General features: G+C 43.9%; 1 protein-coding gene and 2 non-coding genes across 4 annotated transcripts; 2 read left to right on the forward strand and 1 right to left on the reverse strand.

Annotated features, from left to right (window-relative positions):
- Nucleotides 1-7049: 7049 nt before the first annotated feature.
- On the reverse strand, nt 7050-16439 carry SIRT4 (sirtuin 4). Of its 2 annotated transcripts, XM_029234132.1 has the most exons (5): nt 16387-16439; nt 12531-13028; nt 9772-10066; nt 9433-9645; nt 7050-7498 (listed from the first exon to the last, which is right to left on the reverse strand). In XM_029234132.1, exons 2-4 carry the CDS (start codon nt 13025-13027, stop codon nt 9493-9495), a joined length of 945 nt encoding a protein of 314 aa, XP_029089965.1. In that variant the 5' UTR covers nt 13028; nt 16387-16439; the 3' UTR covers nt 7050-7498; nt 9433-9492. The 2 variants fall into 2 exon arrangements, with proteins under 2 accessions (XP_029089965.1, XP_029089976.1); XM_029234143.1 differs by lacking the exon at nt 7050-7498 and having other exon boundaries at nt 8825-9645; nt 9931-10066; nt 16387-16417.
- Nucleotides 16440-20516: 4077 nt separating this feature from the next.
- LOC114902263 lies at nt 20517-20657 on the forward strand. The gene has a single exon (XR_003795431.1). It is a non-coding gene; the product is annotated as a U4 spliceosomal RNA (small nuclear RNA).
- A 707-nt stretch (nt 20658-21364) lies between these two features.
- On the forward strand, nt 21365-21505 carry LOC114902508. Its single transcript, XR_003795521.1, has one exon. It is a non-coding gene; the product is annotated as a U4 spliceosomal RNA (small nuclear RNA).
- The last annotated feature ends 2464 nt before the right edge of the window (nt 21506-23969 follow it).

Below are 23969 nucleotides of genomic sequence, written 5' to 3' on the forward strand. Positions count from 1 at the left end.
TCCTCCCATTTGGAGATTCTTTTATTCTCTATCTAATGAACACGACTAAATCACTTCCTGGTCCTTTGTGAGCATCATTCCTTCTAGCCTTGGAAGTTGAATTAGAGGGATATTTCTAGGAAGTACCATGAGACTTTAATAATGATTAACAACCACTGATAATTTACTCTGTGCCAGAACTGTGTGTCTCTAAATTTCCTGGACAGCCCTATAAGATTTTTTTTTTTTTATTTTTTTTATTTTTGGCTGTGTTGGGTCTTCATTGCTGCGCACGGGCGTTCTCTAGTTGCAGTGAGCAGGGGCTACTCAACGTTGCGGTGCGCGGGCCTCTCATTGTGGTGGCTTCTCTTGTTGCGGAGCATGGGCTCTAGGCATGCGGGCTTCAGTAGTTGTGGCACGTGGGCTCAGTAATTGTGGCTCGCAGGCTCTAGGGTGCAGACTCAGTAGTTGTGGTACACGGGCTTAGTTGCTACAAGGCATATGGGATCTTCCCGGACCAGGGCTCGAACCCGTGTCCCCTGTCTTGGCAGGTGGATTCTTAACCACTGCGCCACCAGGGAAGTCCAGCCCTGTAAGATTTAGACACTATTAGCAAATCCTATTTTTCTAAGCTGAACTTCAATAGGCCAGGTCACTTGCCCACCAAGATTCATCTAGTAAGTAGCAAAGAAGGGATCTGAACCCAGCAAGTCCAACAGAACACACACTCTTAACCATGACCCTGCCCTGCCTGAAGTGGTGGGCTCCTCAGTTTGAGCCAAATATCACCCCCTTATTTCTCTGCCTCCATTTCCAACTGCGTTAAACATTTTTTCCTATAACTCCTTTCTAAACCCTTCAAAGCCTTCACCGCACTCTACAAGCTGATTTTTACACTGTAGTCATGAAATATAATTAACAATAACAGGTTCTACATCTTGAGCACCTACCACATATCACTGTGCTAAGGGCTTTCCATGTCTCATCTCAGTAAGCATTCAAACCAGCTCTGTGAGATCAATGTTATTGCCCCCATTTTATGGATGAGGAACTAAAAACTCAGAGAAGTCACTTGCCTGAGATCACACAAATGGCAGAGTCAGGATTTGACCAGATCTGTCTGCTTGGCAATGCCTGAGTTCTTAACCACTAAGTCACTCGGCCAAGTTTCTCTACAAAGGTTTATGACTGCACTGGCACTGAAATTCACCAGAAAGAGTGGGGAGGGACACAGAGGGAACTGAACTGGAAAAGCAAAGAGATGAGAAAGGACGATGTGGACTATGAGAAGCCATCACTGAGCAGTTTTAAACCACTGGAGGCTGCTGGGTGTATGGTGGGCAGCAAAGGAGTGTGTGCAGATTTGTCTTTTGGCCCAGTTTCTCCTTCATTTCATTCAGCCATTCAGTGAATATTTATTGAATACTCTCTCTGGGCCAGACACAGTACAAAATGCTGAGGACACAATGTATTTGGGACTGCCCTGAAGACAATGATTTATTGTTAGTAGCTGCCTTCAGTTTAGTCTTCTCTGAAACTTTTTTTTTCTTGCTGTCAAACTGGCATATGCTACATAACATATGCTATGCTCTATGCTCCAGACTGTGCCAAACATTTTGCACAATTACCTCATCATCCTCACAACAGCTCTATAGTATATACCTCCCCATTTTACAGATGAGCAAGCTGGCTCAAAAAGGCAAGTGATTTGTCAAAGGCCACCCTCTCATAGATGGGATAGCTGATATTGGAACCCAAACCTGGATAATTTAGAGGAAAAGTGCCATCACACCATGAATTTGCTGAAGGCAGAATGAGGTGTCTTAATCACTTTTGTATCCCTATCTGCCTGGTACTGTCCTTGATACATGCGGCAGTCAATAAATAATTGCTGAATGAAGTGTTGGTCATTAGCTCTCAGGACCTTTTTGCAGGCAAGAACGGGACTATTGTCAAATGCAAATTCATCAAACCTAGGTAGAATGGCTTTCTATACATACTGTGCTACAGTATGATTCAAGGGATACACAATTAAGTTAGACCTGGCCTCAGCCTTCAAAGAACTGTAAAGGTTATAAACGTCTTTCTTCTATGAAAGGAAACTGCAAGCCCCTGTTTAGATGGAAGAAAAATAAGCTTCTTTTTCTTTTTTTTGGTTGCGTTGGGTCTTAACTGTGGCATGCAAGCTCTTAGCTGCGGCATGCATGTGGGATCTAGTACTGGGCCAGGGATCAAACCCGGGCCCCTTGCATTGGGAGCCCTCAGAGTCTTAACCACTGCGCCACCAGGGAAGTCCTGCAAAATAAGATTTTAGGGAACTGTTGCTTATTCCTATTTTTATCGGTTGATAAACAACAAATAGAGAAAAGAGTCACCCAAGTACTCCAACTGGGCTCTAAAAATATCCTCTGACGTAAAAACCTACCTCTTTTTATCATCCCAAGTGTTGGGGAAGAGAGAACTAATTCCTTTAACGATCTTTAAAGAGCATCTGCGGGGTGCTCACTACAGGAAACGGAATACGGGAAACACTGGTACAGTAGCTGGACCGAGAGTAATACAATGTCTGGATTACGTACATCCCAGAAACCACAGCATCTTCACAGTGCTTAGCACATCACACACGCTCATTAAATAATTGTTCAACGAGGGTAGAGCGTCGCGCAACGATTTTCCGCAGGCGAGGAAAAACCGCGTTGCCCTATTTACCTTTTCGGGTCACGTGACCGTGCGCGCCCAATCCTGTCAATCCGTTGGCCACACCCCAGGGACGGAGGATTATGGAGTAGGAAATGTGATTGGGTATCTTTTGGGCACGTGGCTCTCGGTTCCTCTTTTCTATTGGTGAACAGCGGCCCAGTCCCCAGCCTACCTCCGCGCCTCCCAGACTCAGGCCCCGCCCCTCTAGCGCTCGGTAGGAAGCGGGGTGGGGGGGGGGAGGAGGAGAGTCAGCGCAGGCGCAGTGGTTGGCGTCCTCGGAAGGTGGGAGGCGGTGCGCCCTTCAGAATCCGGCAGGAAGGACAGAGTGGGCGAGTCAAGTGTGAAAATACGGTGACCTCCTGTGCGTGTGACGTTGGGGTCAACTTTTTACCGTGCGTGCCCCTCTCTGGGTCTCTCATTCCCTGCACATACGCACCTCTTCCCCCAGCTCCCTCTACTAGTTTCCGGCTGGTAACTCCTCCGTTTCATTCATCCTGGGGAGGCACCGAGGGGACCAGGAAAGTGGGATGCAGGAAATCAAAATGGGGCGAAAAGGAGGAATGGCCAAGGAGAGAAGCGAGTAAATTTCGGACGAGCCAAAGGCCTCAGGGGCGTCCCAAGTTCTCACTTGAGTCCCCACCCCCTTCAAGAGAAAAAGAAAAGGTGAAGGAATTTGCAGTTCTGACCATGTTTTTGCTTTTGCTGTTGCCTCCGTTTGGAATGATCTCCCTCTCCCCGCTTGGTGATTGCCTATTCATATTTTAGGACCCAACTGGGGTCACTCTGAAAGTTTCTTGAGCCTTGCCCTTCTTCCTTCTCAAAGTACAGTTGCTTAGTTACCCCACCGAATTTCGAGAACGTTCAAAAGAGAGAGCGAGTTCAAAACTGGACTGGCTTTGATTACTGGCCTGGTCACTTTAGGCGACCTTGGGCAAGTTACATAAGGTCTGTGAGCTTCAGGATCCTTATCTTTCAAAAGAAGTAACAGTGCGTGGATCTTAGGGTTGTGGGAATAAGGTGAGTAAATGCGTTGTAAAATGCTTCCTACAGTGCTTGTTGTAAATGTTCAATAAATACTATTTCCGAAATAGAAGGAAGGATACTCTTTAACTTTTTGAATGAAAGAGCCTTTAAATTCTATAGTGCTTTACAATTTTCAAAAGTTTTATACACGATTTCATATAATCCCATCATAACCCCCACCCCTATATTGCCCATCCCCCCTTCCCTCTCCCTACTGGTAACCACTCATTTCTCCTCTATATCTGCGAGTCTGCTTCTTTGTTTTATTGACTAGTTTGTTGTATTTTTTAGATTCCACATATAAGTGATATCATACAGTATTTGTCTTTCTCTGACTTATTTCACTTAGCATAATGCCCTCCAAGTTCATCCATGTTGCTGCAAATGGCAAAAGTTTGTTCTTTTTTACGGCTGAGTAGTATTCCATTGTATATTTATACCACATCTTCTTTATCCATTCATCTGTTGATGGACACAGGTTGCTTCCATACCTTGGCAATTGTAAATAATGCTGCTGTGAACATTGGGGTGCATGTATCTTTTCGAATTAGTGCTTTTGTTTCTTTCCAATATATACTCAGGAGTGGAATTGCTGGGTCATATGGTAGTTCTATTTTTAGTTTTTTGAGAAATCTCCATACTGTTTTCCACAGTGGCTGCACCAATTTACATTCCCACCAGTAGTATAGGAGGCTTCTGTTTTCTGGAAGAATATGCTTTATTTTCTTTAGAAAGGCTTTATTACATCAAGCAAAGCTTGGCTTTTGTAATTTTTTTTTTTTTTTTTAAAGACAAACAGGTACACAAAAAGGAAAAGTGGCTCTGGGGAAGATCCGAGTGAGTCTACTCAAAGGAATACTCAATAGGAGACAAAGGTTTGGCAGGTAGGATGGCTTCCCCTCCCACCCTCCTCCCATACTCTAGTGATAATGGCTGATATCTGCTTACTCTGTCAGGCACTGTGCTGTGAGCTACACGTGCATCATTACCTTGTTTAGTCTTCATAACCACTCAATTGGGTAGCTCCTATTATCCTCATTTATAGAGACTGAAGCTTAGATAAAACAACTTGCCCAAGTTCACCTAACTACTAAGTAGCAAGACAGGGTTGGAAATCCAAGTCTGCCTATTTTCTAAAAGTTTCAGTGCTGTGCTATATTCCTTTTCTATTAAATCGAGAGAAAAAAAAACATTCTGCTTTCTTGGATGAGTTTAAATTTTTTTTTTCTTCATGAAGTGGAATTGATCTCTTTTGTGACAGAAATTACGGAAACAATCTGGATCTCAGAGCACCATCTTGAATCTCAACAAGAATAATATATCTGGAATTAACTATTATAGCTGGTGGCAACCTTTGCTATTCCTCAGAGCAAGGTGACCAACTCATCTTTGTTTTAGCACTTCAAGTCCTACATCCGGAAAACCCCTCAGTACTGGGCAATCTGGGATGGCTGGTCACCCTACCTAGGAGTGTCGAATTTCCTATCCGTCCTGACTTTGATCCTCTCAGGAAATGTTTGGCATTCACTGAAGACTGACCTTTATGCATATCCAAGCATCTCATGTGGGATTAACTCATTAAGTGAGCTAACATGTTGTAAAATACTTTGCACAATGCTTGAGATATAGTATGCTCAACAAATGCTATTATTTTATTTCTTATTTATTTTTTGGCTGCACCACACAGCACATGGTATCTTAGTTCCCCGACCAGTGATCGAACCCGTGCCCCCTGCTGTGGAAGCACAGAGTCTTAACCACTGGACCACCAGGGAAGTCCCAACAAATGCTGTTATTTAAGGGAGAACTGAGAGGATATTCAATTTATGACAGCATGAAAGAAGGAATATGAGTTAGTGGGAAGGAGATTCGAGTATTCTGTACTTGTTTGCCTTCATGACTTGTACTTACTAAAACTGTGATAGCAGAGCGGTTGTGGAAGCAACAAGGAAGGATATGACTGAAAGTCACAGCCAAAGCTGGGCTTATGCAGTTACAACCATGTAAGCAGGGCAGTGAAAGCTGAGAGCACCCGCTAGTAGAAGTCTGTTATTCCAACCGAGGGCACTTACAGCAGGTTGGGGACTGCTGTGCTGGTGGAGAGCAAAAGATGTAAAGTAAGGAGACCTGAGAAGCATCAGCTTCAGGAAATACCAGGTTCCTCTTGAGACAAACTTTTTGCAAAGAATTCCATCTCAGGAGGAAATATGAACAAAACAAACATTCCTAAGGCCCTCAAGACTCGGTTTCATAAATCGTGCCAGCATTAGGTGATGAAAGAGCCTGGCTTCCCTCCCTCGCAGCCTAATCTGCTCTCCACTGCCCACATTTTAACCATTCCTGGCCGGGTGTACTGTTGGCTTCTACTTCTACTTCAGGCTGACTTCCTTCTAACTATAATCTTCAGACAAGTAGGAAGCGTTGCTGTCTGAAAGAACTGGGAGAAAGATCTACTCAGATTCTCGTCCTGGCTCTGAAACAACATACTGTGGCCTTAGGTAAGTGTGGATCTTAGTTTCCTCAAAAATAAAATGAAGGGGTGATGGACTAAATTTCCTCTCCTGTCATTCCATGCATGACTCTGTGACATATTCTGGTAAAGGATGAGAGTACGGGAGGTAACACATCCTCTGTGAGCCACTTGAGAGCAAGAGGTTGTATCTTTGTAGCCTTAGTACCTAAATACAGTGTTGGTCAGTAACCGTTTATGAGATTTGTGGATGAGAATGGCTTGGGATTCAAAAGACCCAGATTTGAATGCAATTATTGGTGGTACTGACTGTGGGTAACTGAGCAAATCTGGTTCAGAGCACCTTAGCATCTCTATCTGCAAAAAAGCTGGAGTGAGATTTACCACAGCCTTACGACTCTCCAGAATTAATGAATGGCTGTGAGCGAACCTACAGCTGTGCAGGTGAAAAGAACTCTGTGTTTTCAAGATCTTGGGTTATCCCAGTCAACTGAAATTTGCTTCCTAGGCAGATGCAGGATGAACATGTATTGCTTGCCCTGATTTTAGACAAAAGACTACCCAGAATAGGCTGTGATTCTTTCATCCGCTTCGCTTTTTGATGAGATCGTGCAGAAAGCTTTAGCCTGCGACAATGATTCTCTCTGGCTAACACAGTAATCAAACAAGTCTTGCTGCTTCCCTCAGCAGAAACAAATCAATTTAAGAACCCACTTGGGAATTCACTGTTTCCTCTCTGCAGACCAGGTTCAAGGCTGGTCTCATTCTGGCAGCTGAAATCAAGCAGAAATCCTTAGAGAACCATGTCATAAAGCCACATTCACTTTTAGCTGATTAAAAAATATAAAAATATATGTAACAGCCCACATACCTAATGTGCTATTTAAAAATATGCTTTCTCTATTCCTTGGTTTATAAAAAATTCATTCATATCATTGTTCGTCTTTTCAAAAAATATATCAGAATGGTTCAGTTAAAGACATTTAAGCATTCGGAATTATAAATTAAGTCATTTCCTTCCCCCTTTACCCACATTAGTGAGATCCCTAGGTTAGTACTCTGGAGGTACATATTTCCTGGGCTATTTCTTCTGCCTGATGAGATAAAAAGGGAGAGAAAGCAGTTTTCCTATCAAAAGAAGCTGCGGCTTTGAAAAAGTCCTCTTCAGGGGCAAATCTCATCAGCTGGAAGATTTTAACTCCTGGGCTCTGAAAGCTGCGGGGTTCAGAGATGGGCTGGCAGAGAGATGTCGGTTTGCTGCCCTCTGCAGGCGGCAGTCGGTAAGCCTCGATCAGTTAGAGGAAGCAGGGATGAATCCTTAGGGATCTAAAAAGAAATAAAACAAGTTAATGCCAAAATAAGCTGCCAGTGGGGTGGAGGAAATGATTGTGTACATCAGTCTACCATAAAAAACCCACAGCATTTAGGGAATGTCAAGATGGCCACTCTGTGCTGTTAGGTGCAAACAGGATGTAATAAAATACTGTACTGCTTGATTCAACTTTCGTAAGAATAGATTTAGACTTAGTTATACCAGAATGTTAGATTTTGGTTATCTCGGTAGTGGGATTATGGGTAATTTGTATTAAAATCCTTTTTACTTATCTGTATCATCTAAACTTTCTGTAATAAATATGTATTATTCTAGTAACAAGAACTAGTTAAAAAGTGATTTGCCAAGGGGACTTCTTGGGTGCTAGCAGTGTTCTGTTCCTTGATTTAGATGCTCTACATCGTCATCAAGCTGCCCACTCATGATGGCTGCGATTCTCTGTATGTCAGTATACTTCAATTAAAATGGTTTTTAAAAAGTGGTTTTACCGGGACTCTCACACATTGTTGGTGGGAATGCAAAATGGTGCAGCCACTTTAGAAGACATTTTGGCAGTTTCTTACTAAACTAAACATACTTTTATCATATGATCCAACAGTCTCACTCCTTGGTATTTACCCAAATGAGTTGAAAACTTACATCCACACAAAGACCTCCACATGGATGTTTATAGCAGCTTTACTTTTTTTTTTTTTTTTTTTTGCCGTGCTGCGCAGCATGTGGGATCTTAGTTCCCCCACCAGGGATCAAACCCGTGCTCCCTGTAGTGGAAGCACAGAGTCTTAACCACTGGACTGCCAGGGAAGTCCAGTGGCTTTATTCATAATTGCCAAAAAGTTGGAAGCATCCAAGATGTCCTTCAGTAGGTAAACGATAAATACCATGTTAGTGAACAGGGGCAAGGAGTATATGGGAACTCCTGCACTTTCTGCTCAATTCTGCTGTGAACCTCAGACCTCTAAAAAAAATAAAGTCTTTTTCAAACTGGCTGTACTCCTCTGGGAATATATTAAAAATTATTGAATTGTATGCAATAAATGAGTGAACTGTATGATATGTGAATTATATCTCAAAGCTGAAAAAAAAAGCTGTTATATTTTTTTAAAGTGGTTGTACTCGTAGGTGAAAATATCAATAGATATAAAGTACTGACACATGCTACAATATGGATGAATCTTGAAAACATTATGCCAAGTGGAGAAGCCAGACACAAAAGGCTACATACTGTATGAAATGTCCAGAATAGGCAAAAACAGAAAGAAGATTAGTTGTTGTCAGGGACCAGGGGGTGGGGAATGGGGAATCACTGCTAATGGGTACAGGGTTTCTTCCTGGCATGATGAAAATGTTCTGGAATTAGTGGTGATTAATGTGCAACTTTGTGAGTGTACTAAAAACACGTTAATTATATACTTTTAAAGTGTACTTTTAAAGGGTGAACTTCATGGCCTAGGAATTATATCTCAATAAAGCTGTTATTTTTTAAAAATGGGGAAAAAGGCAATGGCAGATTTTGGAACATTGTCTTAAATAGCTATGTGCCTAGAATTCAAAAATCAGTCTTTTGAACAATATAGCGTAATGCACGTTAAAAAATTAGTTTCAATTAAGAATGGCCAGGGCTTCCCTGGTGGCGCAGCGGATGAGAGTCTGCCTGCCGATGCAGGGGACACGGGTTCGTGCCCCAGTCAGGAAAGATCCCACATGCCGCAGAGTGACTAGGCCCGTGAGCCATGGCCGCTGAGGCTGCGCATCCGGAGCCTGTGCTCCGCAACGGGAAAGGCCACAACAGTGAGAGGCCCGCGTACCGCAAAAAAAAAAAAAAAAAAAGAATGGCCATACATTAAGAAACCTAGACCCTTCTCTCTTTTGTCAGTGCTCTCAGTTGAGCGGGAACTGGAATCTGGTATCTGAGAAGGCATTTTACCATTGGCAGCAGAATTCAAGTGAAAGTCCCAGTTTCCGGGTCTGGAATATCAGGCTGTGGTCAGCGTGGGTCTATTAAAGGCAGCAGCTCTCCGCAACGAGAATCCAGTTTCAGACATGCCAAGTCGTCCGACCGTGTGGGCCCGATGTTCAGTATTGCAATTGGCAGCTTCCTCTCCTGGGCAGTGAGGATGAACCTGTAGCCCGAGTACACCTGTCGGAGCAGAAGACGCAGATAAGAGCTCTCTAAAGGCAGGAAGAGATAAACCAATAGGGAGCCTCTCCCGGGCTCCCCAGCCCGCAAAGGGGGCAGTTACCATCCCGACACCAAGTCAGTTACCTGCAAGGACGATCCCACCACCAGGAGGGAGTCGGCTTCTTTTACCCGCTTGTGCACAAAATTAACCTTGTCAGGGTTCACCGTGTCCCCGAAGAAGACGACGTCTGGTTTCAGGGGGCCCCCACATCGAGAGCAGGGCGGGACCCGGAAGCTCTGTACCTGCTCCTCAGTGAGAAAGACGTCACCGTCCGGAGCCAGGCCATGGGCCTCAGCGCTCCAGGTGGGGTTCAGGACTTCAAACCGCTCTTGCAGTGCCCCTCGGGGAGTCTGCTCACCACAGCCCAAGCAGAGGACCCTGAAACCAGAGAGGAGGCCAGCTGTGCTGGGGAGGCACGAAGCTACTGAAGACCTTTCACCCCCAACCATCTCTAGCTCCTCCGTCACCACTTTCTTTCCCTGACACCCACCGTGTTTTCCCCACTTTATTAATACCTTTTCATGACCTCTTTAGCTACCACCTTCCTTCCACAGCCAACCTTCTAGAAAAACGTGCATCTGTTTCCTTACTACACACTCCCTGCTTAAACCTTCTGCTAGCTCACTTTTATCCTTAACATGACTGCAAAGCCTTTACCACATTTTACTTAGTGCCAAAACCAGGGTTTTTTTTCCCCCTTCCCCCTCCATCCTCTGCTCTAATCGCTGCTGTCCATTGCCATCTTCTCTTTAAAACACTTTCTGGGGAGTTCCCCGGTGGCCTAGTGGTTAGGATTCCGGGCTTTCACTGCCAGGGCCCAGGTGCAGTCCCTGGTCAGGGTAATAAGATCCCACAAGCTGCATGGCCCTCCAAAAAAAAAAAAAGAGAAATTTGAGTCCTTTGTCCACTGCTCTGTGCCCATCGCCCATAACAGTGTCTGCACATAGCAGGCACTCACTAAATAGCTGTTGAAAGAAAAATGGAAGTTGGTTCCTCTTCTGCTCCTCCAGCCTCCAACCTGTTTTCTTTCCACTGTCCCTTCCTGGGGTGTCTCTGTGGTCACTGCTACAGTGCCTCTGTGCTAACAGTTTCCTCCTCTATACAGGACTCCACTCCTGCCCTCTCCCCCAAACTTTAGTCCAAGTCTCCTTGATGGTCGTGTCAAACTTAACTTCTGTCTTCAATCCCCCTCCACAGCTTCTCCATCACCTTCCTCCAGTTACTTGGGCTGAAACCCTTGGGAAAAAACTTGTTACTCAGTTTTCTCCCTTTACTCTCTATCTAGTCAATCATCAGACTGTGTTGGCTTTTATTTTTTTAACTTAAAAGGCCTCCTATGAAATGACAAGAAGTCTTGGATTTGTTTTAAAATATTTCAAAAAGAGACAGAGAAAGGATAAGTAGACATGGTAAAATCTTGATAAAACTCTTTGGATCTGGGTGATGGTATGTGGGAGTTCATCATACTACTCTCTTTATTTTTGTGGATGTTTGAAATTTTCATCATTAAAAAAAATTTTAATGGACCCATAGCCATCCTTAGCTCTCCCATCCCCTGATGCCACCTTGGTCTGAGTCTTTCCAGCTGACTTTCCTGAGCCACTCTAATTCTCTAATCCTGTCCAGGCTTCCTCAAATGCTATTTTTATCATATTGCTTTCTTGCTCAGAAACCACTAACAGTACCCTTTGGTCTCTCACAACAGACCCAAATTGCACTGCATGATTTTCAAATGCATCCAGGATTTGGGTCTAGCCTTCCCAGACAATCTGATTTCATACTAGCCTCCAACGAGACCAGGCCAGACTCTACAAGTTCCCTTCACTTGGAAAGCCCTCTTTCCCCTCCTTTGCCTAGTCATACCTGAGCTATTCTCCAGCCCCACCTCACCCATAAAAGATTACTCCAATCTTTACTAACTCTGTTTCTCTGAACCTGTAAAACATGTCTATCAAGAACCACATAATTTAACAATCACGTGTGGAGTGGTTTGTTGTTAAACCTGTTATTTTTGGGTCTCCCACCAAACAGATTACAAAATTCTCACATATTAAGCAGACCACGTTTTATATTTTGGTTTTGACCTCTCCACACCAGCAAGTAGCACACCAGTAGCACACCACGTGTTGCAGACACCCAATAAATATTTTATGACTGGCAGACTGATTTCAGTCCTCAGAGGGTGATCTCTGGGGCTTACAGATAAGGAAACGGTCTCCAATTAGCTACAAGTTACTGCCAGGGCTACATATGGTCATTTCATCAATATTTATTGGGTTCTGGCTATCCTGTGATCTATGTATCTAGGCACTGGAAACCCAGCAGTTTGTAGCATATGCTCTGCTCATAGTTCCCTCGGGACACTCAGAGGGCACCTCCCACAGTTCTCTTACAAGTTCCTGTGTCTCTCCTGTTTAGGGAGTTCCCTGGCCATGGAAGCCTTCTCCGGAGGAGCAGAGTCAAGTGTTAGGGAGTTAATTCCCCCAGAGTGACCGTCAGCCAATGAAGGATGGGAGGCAGTGGATAAACACTCCAGTTCCCCTTGACTTCCAGTGAGACGGTTCTGAAGCTGCTCTACAGTCAGAGCGCCCCTGACACGCTTGAGCCCCAGATGCCCCAAGCAGTAACCCACTCATTAGCAAAACCTTACCCTGCCTTTCCCACTTTCCCTGTTTCACTTCCCATTCCCTCACTGAGTTTGCTGGGATCAACCCCAAAGTAAACAACTTCCTCCCAAATCGTTTCCTCGTGGTCTAACGAAGACAACAGTGACCAGGACGGCCAAGGTCCCTGCTCTTATGGAGCACGTGTCTGCATTCACACTGTTTAGGCTTTCCTGCACCTGTGCATGCATCCGTGGAGTTCTGTCAGGCGCTGACTCCCCGCCTTGGTGTGCAAGGCATCCACATTTTGGGTCACCAACCAGGACAGCTTTCCGAATCTCTCCCAGTTGCTCAAAGCCCAGTGTGCAGGGTTAGGCTGGTGGGAGGAGAACTGAGGCCAGCCCACAAAGTTTCTCGCCCAGTACCGCTGGCGGATTTGAGCGATCCGTACAAAATCCCCATGCTGGATGGGCCTCCGGTCCGTGCGGGCATAAAGTCCCACCTTTTCTGACCTGTAGTCTGGGATTCCCGACTCAGTGGAGATTCCTGCCCCAGTCATCACTAAGAGTCTCTTGGAAAGGGTGATAAAGCGCTGTAACTCTTTGACCTTCTCAGAATCCAGAGGAGGACTTGGTGGCACAAATAACCCAGTGGATCCGCGTGAGCACTGCTGGCTGAGGTTCGGCACCCAGCGGCCTTTTGCTGTCCTGAAAGTTAACCCAAAGCTCATCCTCATTCTAGAGAGGGAAAAAAAAAAGCATCAAGTGAGAAACTGGGTTTTGAAAACCAGGGTAACCAAGGGAAGGGGGGAGGGGCAAGATGGGGAAGGGGATTAAGAGGTACAAACTACTATATATAAAATAAATAAGCTACAAGGATATATAGTACAACACAGGGAATATAGCCAATATTTCATAACTATAAATCGAATATAAACTTTAAAAATTATGAATCACTAAGTTGTACACCTGAAAATGTCAACTACACCTAAATTTTTTTAAATTTTAATTTAATGAAAAAAACCCCACAAAACTGATGAATGGGTAAACAAAATGTGGAGTATATAAATGAAACAAGATTAACCAAGGGTTGTTAATTGTTGAAGCTGGGTGATGGGTCCATGGATGGGGGTTCATTATATTACCTATCTCCACAATAAAAAAAAAAAATTGGTGGCGGGAAATTCCCTGGCAGTCCAGGGGTTAGGACTCTGCTCTTTCACTGCTGACTGTGCAGGTTCAATCCCTGGTTGGGGAACTAAGATCCCACAGGCCATGCAAAAAAAAAAAAAAAAAAAAATTTTTTTAAAGTAATTTCTTAGAGGAATGTTTGGATTGCAAATGCTCTAGTATGCCCAGAACAGTGGAAGTACAGAAATGCCAAAAGCCATGAGATGAAGGGAAAAAAAACTTCCCCCACAAAAAGAGGAAAAAAAAAGAAGGAAGGGGGAGGGGAATGGCAGGGGGAGGGGGAGGGACAGGGAGAAAAGAATGGAGAAGTTTGAAGAGAAGCCAAAATGTGGAATGCTTTGCCTTAGAGGTAGACAAAACTCCAATATCTGGACCATATTAGCTTAGCAGTCATATAGTATTTGGCGAAAACATATTTGAAATTAAATAAACAAAGTGAACTAGGGCAGGTAACTGAAACATATGCCTGCCTCATGTTGCCCTTGATCTAGACAAAAATGAAAGCAAGAGCACACGATTATCAACAGAATAGAGATTAAAAAGGGCTAAGCTTAGCCTAAAAATATATAGACAAACCCTAACTAACTCTAGGCAAGAAACTAAAAAATAAAGAATGGAGGGGTAGCATCCTTATTTCCCCAAAACAGCCCACCCTAAACGGGATTTGGGAGCAGGTTACTAATGAGATTTCAACTTACATCTGGAAGCTGCCAACCCAAAAGGTATCTAATAATCAGCAAACTGGTACTTTGAAATATTTTATGAGAAGGGTGACAAGAGCCAACAGCACTATATTGAGAAATGGCTGGGGAATAGGAATTTGTTGGCATTGCATACAATACTGTCCTCTGAAAGATAGTATCTAGGTATGAGAAAAATGTACAGGAGAGTAGTACAGGTTTTTACCTAATAAGAAGGCTATCCAGGGACTTCCCTGGTGGTGCAGTGGTTAAGAATCCACCTGCCAATTCAGGGGACATGGGTTCAAGCCCTGGTCCGGGAAGATTCTCACAGGCTGCAGAGCAACTAAGCCCGTGCAACACAACTACTAAGCTTGCGCTCTAGAGCCCGCGAGCCACAACTACTGAGCCCACGTGCCACAACTACTGAAGCCCACATGCCTAGAGCCCGTGCTCCGCAACAAGAGAAGCCCCCACAATGAGAAGCCCCCGCACCACAAAGAAGAGTAGCCCCCACTCGCTGCAACTAGAGAAAGCCCGCGCGCAACAATGAAGACCCAATGCAGGCAAAAAAAATTAAAAAAAAAAAAGAAAGCTATCCAACCAGACCATATTTCCAGGGGTGGATTCCATGCTTATGAGAACAGCCTACCGATAGTGAATTAATCAATGACCGCAATACCTGGAAGGACAGCTCCCAGATAAACAATTCACTTGAAAGGTAAGCCCCTTCCCCCCACAGATACTTAGAGTGTATTTATAATCTTGCTTTGTAATCCAAATCAATCTTTGGTAAAATCTGGAAGGGTGTGAGCTAGTTCAGCATCTAATAACTCACGGATGTAATGAACACTGGGGCCCCAGGCTTAGAGGAAAAATTGACCTTTGCTAGGGGTGTGTTGGTAAACTGGCTTCCCCTTTACCCTCCCCCTCAAAAAAAGATAAAAGAAAATAATCCTATTGTGGCCAGTTTCAGGCTACCAATGGTTTATCTAACAACTGGCCAGTAAATTCCCAAATATTTAACAACTGACCCTCACCAGTACAAACTGACTCCACACCCTCCTGGGTCCTTTGAAGTCCAACCTGAAACAACAAGCCTACCTTTTTATTATCTTTTTAGTAATTTGTTTTGGTCAAGAATTTCTAATATGTTCCACAAAATAAAACTTTGTCCCCACACTAGACTATTTCATAACAGCCCAAGCCAATCTGTCTTCCTGATCTCCTAAGAACCTACAGCCAGAGCTCTCCTATGCTGTGGCCATCAGATGAAAATTAACTATGGCTGGCAAATCTGCCAAGGCTTTCTGCATCCAAGGGAAACTGCATATTTTGGTTTCTGAAAAGAAAGGGGGGGGGCTCTAAAAAATAAAATCTATTTTAAAAAGGAGGGAGGTAAACTAAAAAATTGATAAAGCAGAATTCTAGCATAATATAAGGCCTATTCTGTCTCTTCCAGTAACACCTGGCTGGTCAGAACTGAATTTCTTATAAACTTCGAAAAGTTAATGGTTTACCTCAATATCTTTTTTAAGTCCCTTAATTGCTCATTGTTAATATATGACTATATCTAAAGATGTCTCTATCAGAGGAATACATTTATATTTTTAGTTAATACTATCCCTTGGGGGACCGTGTGTCCCATAAACCTACTTCCCATTTTATAAATCAGAATTATCTTATTTCTTCATAAACTAAAGAAGCACATTAGCGTTCCAGTTTAGCTGATGAAACCGTTGCTCAGACTTTTCGAGATTTTGATTTTATTAATGTAATTAAGCACATGCATACCTTTTATTCTATTTCCCCCATATTCTATTAGTTTACCCTCAATTGCAAATAGGGCTTCTTGGACAAGGTGAAGGGTAGTGAGACCTGACAAGGCATTCTACCCCAGCTTTTTCTAGCGGTAAAAACAAGGCCTTTATGTAATATTAGATAAAATGCAGAAATTCTCTAGTGACACGCACCCCATATGTAAACATTATTTTATGCTGGGCTTTCCAGATCTGGGATCAGGACCCTGACTTCTCCCTGACATTCCACAGCAGTGAACAGCTAAACAGATAATCCCGATTCCTGAGACCGGAGGGCTCGGGAAACCCCGCTGAAAAGACGCTCTGTTGGAACAGCTGCTCTCTCCCAGGTCCCACCAAAGGGCAAAGAGGAGAAGTGGAATCCTCAATTTATAGAAACCTGCAGCCCACACAGAACTCACTTACCTTTCACAGCTTAAGGGACACTCCGCGCCCGACAGGGGGACCGACTGGCTGTATTTGCACTTTGGGAAATGTAGTTCATTAACCTGAAATGATGCAAGAAAAACTACAAGTCCCACAAACCTCTGGGAGGGACCCAGGTTGTCCAGTAGCGCCCCCTGTTGGCCTTTTGTGGTCAGAGGCTTCGAACCCTGGTACGCGATGTGCAGCTGTCTACCTAGCCATCATCTCTTTGAGAGAAGCGGTTAGAGCTTGGACGTCATTGTTCTGAGTGCAAAATAGTACATCCAAACAGCGTTAACTTAGGAATTCATTCTTTAGAAGCTTTAGTAATGGATCTAGGTTTGACTCATCCTCAACTTCAGTGTTTCCGAACCTTTCCACTCATGGAAACGGAATCAAGTTCCCACCTTGCAGTGAGTTGTGAAGAAATGCATTCACAAATAGCTGAAAAACTGATGTTTTTACAGTTAAAATGAACAATTAAAGTGAAATATAATATACAGGGACTAATGTGTTTACCCACGTGGCTTCTCCAATTTTCTCATCTTTTTTTTGTTTGTTTTGGCTCCGTTGGGTCTTCGTGGTTGGGTCTTCAGGGTTGAGTCTTCCTTGCTGTGTGCAGGCTTTCTCTAGTTGCAGCCAGTGGGGGCTACTCTTCGTTGTGGTGTGAGGGCTTCTCATTTTGGTAGCTTCTACTGTTGCGGAGCACGGGGTCTAGGCGCCCCGGCTTCAGTAGTTGTGGCACATGGGCTTAGTTGCTCCGCAGCATGTGGGATCTTCCCAGACCAGGGCTCGAAACCATGTCACCTGCTCTGGCAGGCAGATTCTGATTCTTAACCACTGCGCCACCAGGGAAGTCCCTTATTTCTCATCTTGTGTTTTTACTAAATTAACCAACACAATGCCTGGGTCTTACCCCCAGAAATTCTGATTTAATTGGTCTGGGGAGACATTTGGGCACCAAGTCGGTTTACAAACCTCACAGTTGCTTCTAATATGTAGCCAGTGAGAACCACTGATCTGTAGCATTGCCTAAATAAGACATCGATTTCTAAGTGTTTTAGAACATATCAAAGGATATGCTAGCACTGACCTTGAAGACCACTCTAAGGAGCCACTTCCCCCATTTTAAAATGAAGTGAGGGGAATTCCCTGGAGGTCCAGTGGTTAAGCTCCGAGCTTTCACCGCCGAGGGTACAGGTTCAGTCCCTGGTCGGGGAACTAAGATCTCGAAAGCCACTCGGTGCCGCCAAAAACAAACAAGCAAACAAACAAAACTGAAGCCCAGAGGAGTAGTATGAAAGCTGGAGTCAGAGTCTGACTCTCATTGAATGCATAGCAGTAAATATTGGTAAAGTAACCCATTTCAGTAGTTTGGGAGCAATATCTCCAGCCACACCTCAAATAGGTCACTGGGCTGAGAGAGCCACCTGACACGAGTCTTTTTTTCTTTTTGCAGTACGCGGGCCTGTCACTGTTGTGGCCTCTCCCGTTGCGGAGCACAGGCTCCGGACACGCAGGCTCAGCGGCCATGGCTCACGGGCCCAGCCTCTCCGTGGCAGGTGGGAAGATGGCATGTGGGATCTTCCCGGACCGGGGCACGAACCTGTGTCCCCTGCATCGGCAGGCGGACTCTCAACCACTGCGCCACCAGGGAAGCCCGTCTTTTGTACCTTAGTTAACCTGACCACATTGGCTGGGAAAAAATTTTAAAAAGGATTAAAATATAGACTGGGGGGCTTCCGTGGTGGCGCAGTGGTTAAGAATCTGCCTGCTAATGCAGGGGACACGGGTTCAATCCCTGGTCCGGGAAGATCCCACACTGTGGAGCAACTAAGCCCGTGCGCCACAACTACTGAGCCTGCACTATTGAACCTGTGTGCCACAACTACTGAAGCCCGCGCGCCTAGAGCCCATCCTCTGCAACAAGAGAAGCCACGACGATGAGAAGCCCGCCCATGGCAACAAAGAGTGGCCCTGGCTCGCTGCAACTAGAGAAAGCCCCCACACAGCAAGAAGACCCAACACAGCCAAAAGTAAAAACAAATACATTAATTTTTTAAAATGTATACTGGGAACTTTTATGAAGTCAAAAAATTATAGGGCTTCCCTGGTGGTGCAGTGGTTAAGAATCCGCCTGTCAGTGCAGGGAACACGGGTTCGAGCCCTGGTCCGGGAAGATCCCACATGCCGCGGAGCAACTAAGGCCCTGCGCCATAACTACTGAGCCTGCGCTCTAGATCCCACGAGCCACAGCTACTGAGCCTGCGTGCCTAGAGCCTGTGCTCCGCAACAAGAGAAGCCACCGCAATGAGAAGCTCGTGCACTGCAACAGGAGTAGCCCCCGCTCGCCGCAACTAGAGAAAACCCGTGCACAGCAACTAAGACCCAGTGCAGCCAAAAATAAATAAATAAAAATAAATAAATAAAATTTTAAAAAAGAAAACAAAATTGTAATCCAGAATATTTTCTGCACACATGGGTATTTGATTAAAACCTATGGAAATGTCAAAACATGACACTACCCCCAATCCCAGGCAAATTTTATTGTGGAAAACTTCAGAGCCACATTATTTTTCCAGTTCTTCAAGTGGAATAAGCATCATTAAAAGACTGGCCAGGAACACAGGATTATTGTGCTTTTAGGCACCAAAGAATTTCATGTTCTGGGGAGAAGTTAGCTGAGTTTTCTATTTTTCTTAGTGCTGGGAAGTCATCTGTGGAAGATGAAGTCATCCAAGACAGCTGGTGAAACAATTTCCCTTGATAGCTACTGACAGGGTGTAATGAGCCACCCAATCGAGACATTCTCAAGGGCTGAGAAGTTCTTTGGATGACCCTTGTCTTTTTATTTCTCACAACTCCACCACACTAGGAATTAATGACAAAGTCCTTGGCTGGATCAAAATCAAATACTCTAAATTAATCAGACTGTTAGCCTTTCTTTTTTTCTGCTGTTTTTTCCTACCCTGCCAATTATGGCTGTGGAAAAAAAATTAACTACACATCAGCATCAAATAGGCCTTTTTATGTCATTTTTACATCTAGTTGATGACTACATAAATGTTCAGTGAGCAATACTTTGAACGTTTCATGTTTGAAATTTTTCATAATGAAATTTTGGGGGAAATATTTTCTCAGAGTACTAGTTGCATCTTAGTGAGTAGCAAAAACCAAAAGTCTTTTGGAGAGTACAGCTCAGAGCTGAAACAAGTTCAGACATAGGTTTCTAGTAGCTTTCCACTTGCCGAGCCAGTAACAGTGAAAGTTACTTCAAACTCATGAACTGTAGAAGTAGCCTCTCTCCTCTGATTTAAGATGTCCACAGAAAACCCTTCCAGGTTAAACATAGCACATCATCCAGAAATTCTACTTCTAGATATAAACACAAAAGAATTGAAAAGAAGGACTCAAACTGATACTTGTATGTCAATGTTCATAGAAGCATTATTCACAATAGCCAAAAGATGGAAGCAACCTCCTGTCAATCAAAGAATAAATGGATAACAAAATTCCATACAGTAGAACATCAGCCATAAAAAGGAACGAAATTCTGAAACATACTACAATATGGATGGACCTTAAAAACAAGGTATGAAATAAGCCAGACACAAAAGGTCAAATAATTGTGTGATTCTCTTATGTGAGGTACTGAGAGTTGCCAAATTTATAGAAAGTGGAATAGAGGTTGCCAGGAGCTGTGGGAGAGAGGAATGGGGAGTTAGTATTTAATGGGAAGTTTGTTTGGAATGATGAAAAAGTTCTGGAGATGTACAGTGGTGATGGTTGCTGAACTTAGAAATGGTTCAAATGGTAAATTTTATGTTATGTATATTTTACCACAGCACCCTTACACTGAGTACATTTCTCATCCTCCCCAATTTATAGTCTGAATTAAGTTTATTAGCATGTTCCCTCCCACAATGCTTTGCTTCATTCTCCACTCAAAACTAAGTGAAATCAAGCAACTGAATACTGAGAAACAGCTTATATATTTCCGAGACATCTTAATATGGTTGTATAATTTTCAGCCCATTAATAATTAAGGGTTTTGCCTTGAGGCTGCAACTCACCTTTCTGAAATAGGAACCTTGCTTATTGGGAACGATGAGTGGGGGGCTATGTCCTCTAGCTTTGCGCAGTGGCAGTATCGTAGCCAATGAGGTTTATCCGAGGCGCGATTATTGCTAATTGAAAACTTTTCCCAATACCCCGCCGTGACGACTTGAAATATAGTCGGCATTGGCAATTTTTGACAGTCTCTACGGAGACTGAATAATGCAAATTTAAAAAAAGTGTTTCATAACCACCGTAAACCTACGGGAGAATACGCTGTAAGTCCCAAGTCACAAACAGCGTGGAAGAAACGCCGAGAGTCCAAAATGGCTAGTAGTTGTATGCCCGATTTCAAATTTTTACCGTTACCGGATAGGGAATTGACTTGCTAGAAATTCCTAGCACGTGTTACTATCGTTTTTGGTTTCGATTTCAATATAAACGATTAGCTTTTGTAAACAGTTCGTTTCATACCTGTCCCTCAGTTTTAGTTCGTTCTTTACACTTGCGTGTTAGTTGTTGTCCAAGTCGTATTAATAATTTTTTTATTTCTTAATATTTATTTTTCTGGTTTTAACACCAACACTTCCATTTACTCGTCCCGTCTCGCATTACTCTCTGTTTCGGTTTTTTTCTTGTCGCTGTTCTTTAGAACGCGAGTCTTACCCGCAGCGTCTTGGTGATGTCATGGTAATTTGCATAAAATTCTCCAGCGTCCTTAGCGAAAGGCGTTCTTATTTTCGAAAGGTTAGGGTTCGACAAGAGTTGCTCTAATACCCGGCAGCTCTTCGCGCACACGTGTTTTAAACAGGAATGTTTGCAGGGAAATGCTTCATATCTCACAGCTCGTTGTTAGTCGCTCGCCCTCATGGTAAAGTCAGTTGTCATCCATGGGGGAGGTAGGTGCGTGCTCCCGCTCTCTAGCTTTGCGCAGTGGCAGTATCGTAGCCAATGAGGTTTATCCGAGGCGCGATTATTGCTAATTGAAAACTTTTCCCAATACCCCGCCATGACGACTTGAAATATAGTCGGCATTGGCAATTTTTGACAGTCTCTACGGAGACTGAACGCTGCGTGTTTAATAACAGATGTTCAATATTTCTTACATTTCCGGGAGTAAGTGTTTTGACTGTTGAAAATTTTCTGAGGTTTTCTTGCTTTTTCGTTACTGAAGCATTACGGAGGTTTTCTACCGTTGAAAGTGTGGGGTGAGTCTGCTCCGTGTTTTCCGAAGGTCACAGGTTCGTAGGAACCGACGTGAGTCTGAAAACTTGTCGTCCAAACATTTCCTTTTAAAGCGATTAAGAAGAAAGGACACAGTGGGCTTTTTTAGGTCGTACTGTAGAGTCCTGAGCACAGCTTCGTTTGCAATTAAATCTCTTTATTCTTAGTGGGGTGCTGGTTTCCACAATAACGGCTCCCTATAGTCTTGTGCTGTTAGGAGGATCAGGCGTGTCCACGGACAGAAGGCCTGAGGAGTCTGAGCTCTGGGCGTGGCAGATACAGCTGGACCTGTTTAGGCCACTACCCATAAAACGTTTTTCTGTTCTCTAGCAAAAGAATTCGGCTTGTTAGGGTGAAGGTGGTGGAACAGCCTCTACTGATTCAAAGCACCACACTGTGGAAAACCGCCCTAGCGGCAGGTCAGACACAGTCCTTGCTTCAAGGAACTCACCGTTTTGAAACCACAGATAATCAACATAATTATTTCAATGTTATAGAGAGATGCGATGGAGCCATCCAGAAGACCAGCCGAGTTCCAGCACCACGCACTATGGAGCACTTATTGTGTGCCAGACTCCAGGCAAAGTGCTTAAGATGCTTTGTTTCATTTAATTCTTACAGAAACCTTTCTCCCCATTCCTTTTTTTTTTTTTTTTTACAAACAGCTCTACTGAGGCATAATTGATATTCAATAAACTGCACATATTTAAAGCCTACAATTTGATGAGTTTTGAGAACATATATACACCCATGGAACCATTACTGCAAACCAGCTGGCGAACACATCCATTACTCCCCAAAGTTTCCTGATGTTCCTTTGCAATCCATCCCTCCCCACTACCCCTCCCCCATTCTGTCGCTATAGATTAGTTTGTATTTTCTAGAATTTTATAGGAACGGAATCTACGGTATGTGATTTTCTTGAGATAGACTTTTTTCATCAAACAATATGTCCTTGCAGTTCATCCAGGTTGTTGCATGTATCACTAGCTCATTCTTTTTCCTTGCTGAGTAGTATTCCATTATATGGAAGTACCAGGGTTTGTTCAACCATTCACCCATGGAAGGATATTTGAATTGTTCCTAGTATTTTGCTATCATAAATAAAGCTGCTAAGAGCATTCCTGTACAAGTTTTGTAAGAAGCTGTCAAATTATCTTCCAGAGTGGCTTTCCATTTCCATTTTAGTTTCCACCTGCAGTTTTAAAAAATCTAGGCAAGTGCCCCTGACTTTTTCTTTTAATTAATTAATTTATTTTTGGCTGAGTTGGGTCTTTGTTGCCACGCGCGGGCTTTCTCTAGTTGCGGCAAGTGGGGTCTACTCTTCGTTGCGGTGCGCGTGCTTCTCATTGCAGTGGCTTCGGAGCACAGGCCCTAGGCGCATGGGCTTCAGTAGTTGCCATACGTGGGCTCAGTAGTTGTGGCACACAGTGTCTGTTGCTGCACGGCATGTGGGATCTTCCCGGACTAGGGCTTCAACCCGTTGCTTCTGCATCGGTAGGCGGATTCTTAACCACTGCGCCACCAGGGAAGCCCCGCCCCGCTCCCGCTGCCTTTTCTCTTTCCTTCGTGACACTGATTTTTTGAAGAGTCCGAGACAGTTATCGTGTAGAAGCCTCACATTCCAACTTCACTGACTGTGTTCCCTTTATTTCCTGTAATCAAGACTTGATTCGTTTCAACAGAACTTCAGAGATAGCGTTATGAACTTTGTATTGCATCTGCCACTATAATCGATGCTGAGTTTAAGCGCCAGGGTAAAGCAGTAACTGGTCTCTCTCTATTGTAAAAGTGCACTTTCCCCTATGTAATCAGTAATCTGTGGAATGAACAATCCTTGACATTTGGTAATAAAAGCCCTTTGCTTTCCACAACTACTCCCTTAAACCACTTCCTGATCAGTCATCAAAATATGGCTAAGTAAGATAAATTAATGTCACTTCTTCTCTGGAACCCAGGGTAGGTTTGCTGGGACAAAGGAATACCCTGTGTTCAGGACCTGTGGTCCCAGGAAAGGGAAGAAGAGTCCCCTGCGGAGCCAATGTATTACAATTGAGCAAATATGATGGAAAGAGGGGGTCAGTGATAACTACCCAAAGGGGCATCCTGAAGACCCCACTACGATTGTGGGAACTACAAGAGGAGCCGACGTGTGCTACCCAGAGGCTGAAATTTCAAGGAGCTAAAAATTTCCCTGATAGTGTGGTCTGAAAATGCACTCCAACCATTTCTTTTCATCTTAGCTGGTTGCCAAGATGAATAATCTGGGTGTCAGAACAGGCCTGGAGGAGACAGAACATGAA

This window comes from Monodon monoceros, unplaced genomic scaffold, assembly GCF_005190385.1.
Source record: "Monodon monoceros isolate NGI ecotype Baffin Bay Population unplaced genomic scaffold, NGI_Narwhal_1 Super_Scaffold_1, whole genome shotgun sequence".
Lineage (NCBI taxonomy): Eukaryota > Metazoa > Chordata > Mammalia > Artiodactyla > Monodontidae > Monodon > Monodon monoceros.

What these genes read in the sequence shown, in the direction of transcription:
- SIRT4 (XM_029234132.1), bottom strand. Translation starts at nt 13,027, where the DNA reads ATGAGGATGAGCTTTGGGTTAACTTTCAGGACAGCAAAAGGCCGCTGG. An exon ending in CTCCACGGATGCATGCACAG is followed by an intron (nt 10,067 to 12,530) that starts GTGCAGGAAAGC and finishes CTCTGGTTTCAG; the next exon opens with GGTCCTCTGCTTGGGCTGTG. An exon ending in TGGTGGGATCGTCCTTGCAG is followed by an intron (nt 9,646 to 9,771) that starts GTAACTGACTTG and finishes CTGCTCCGACAG; the next exon opens with GTGTACTCGGGCTACAGGTT.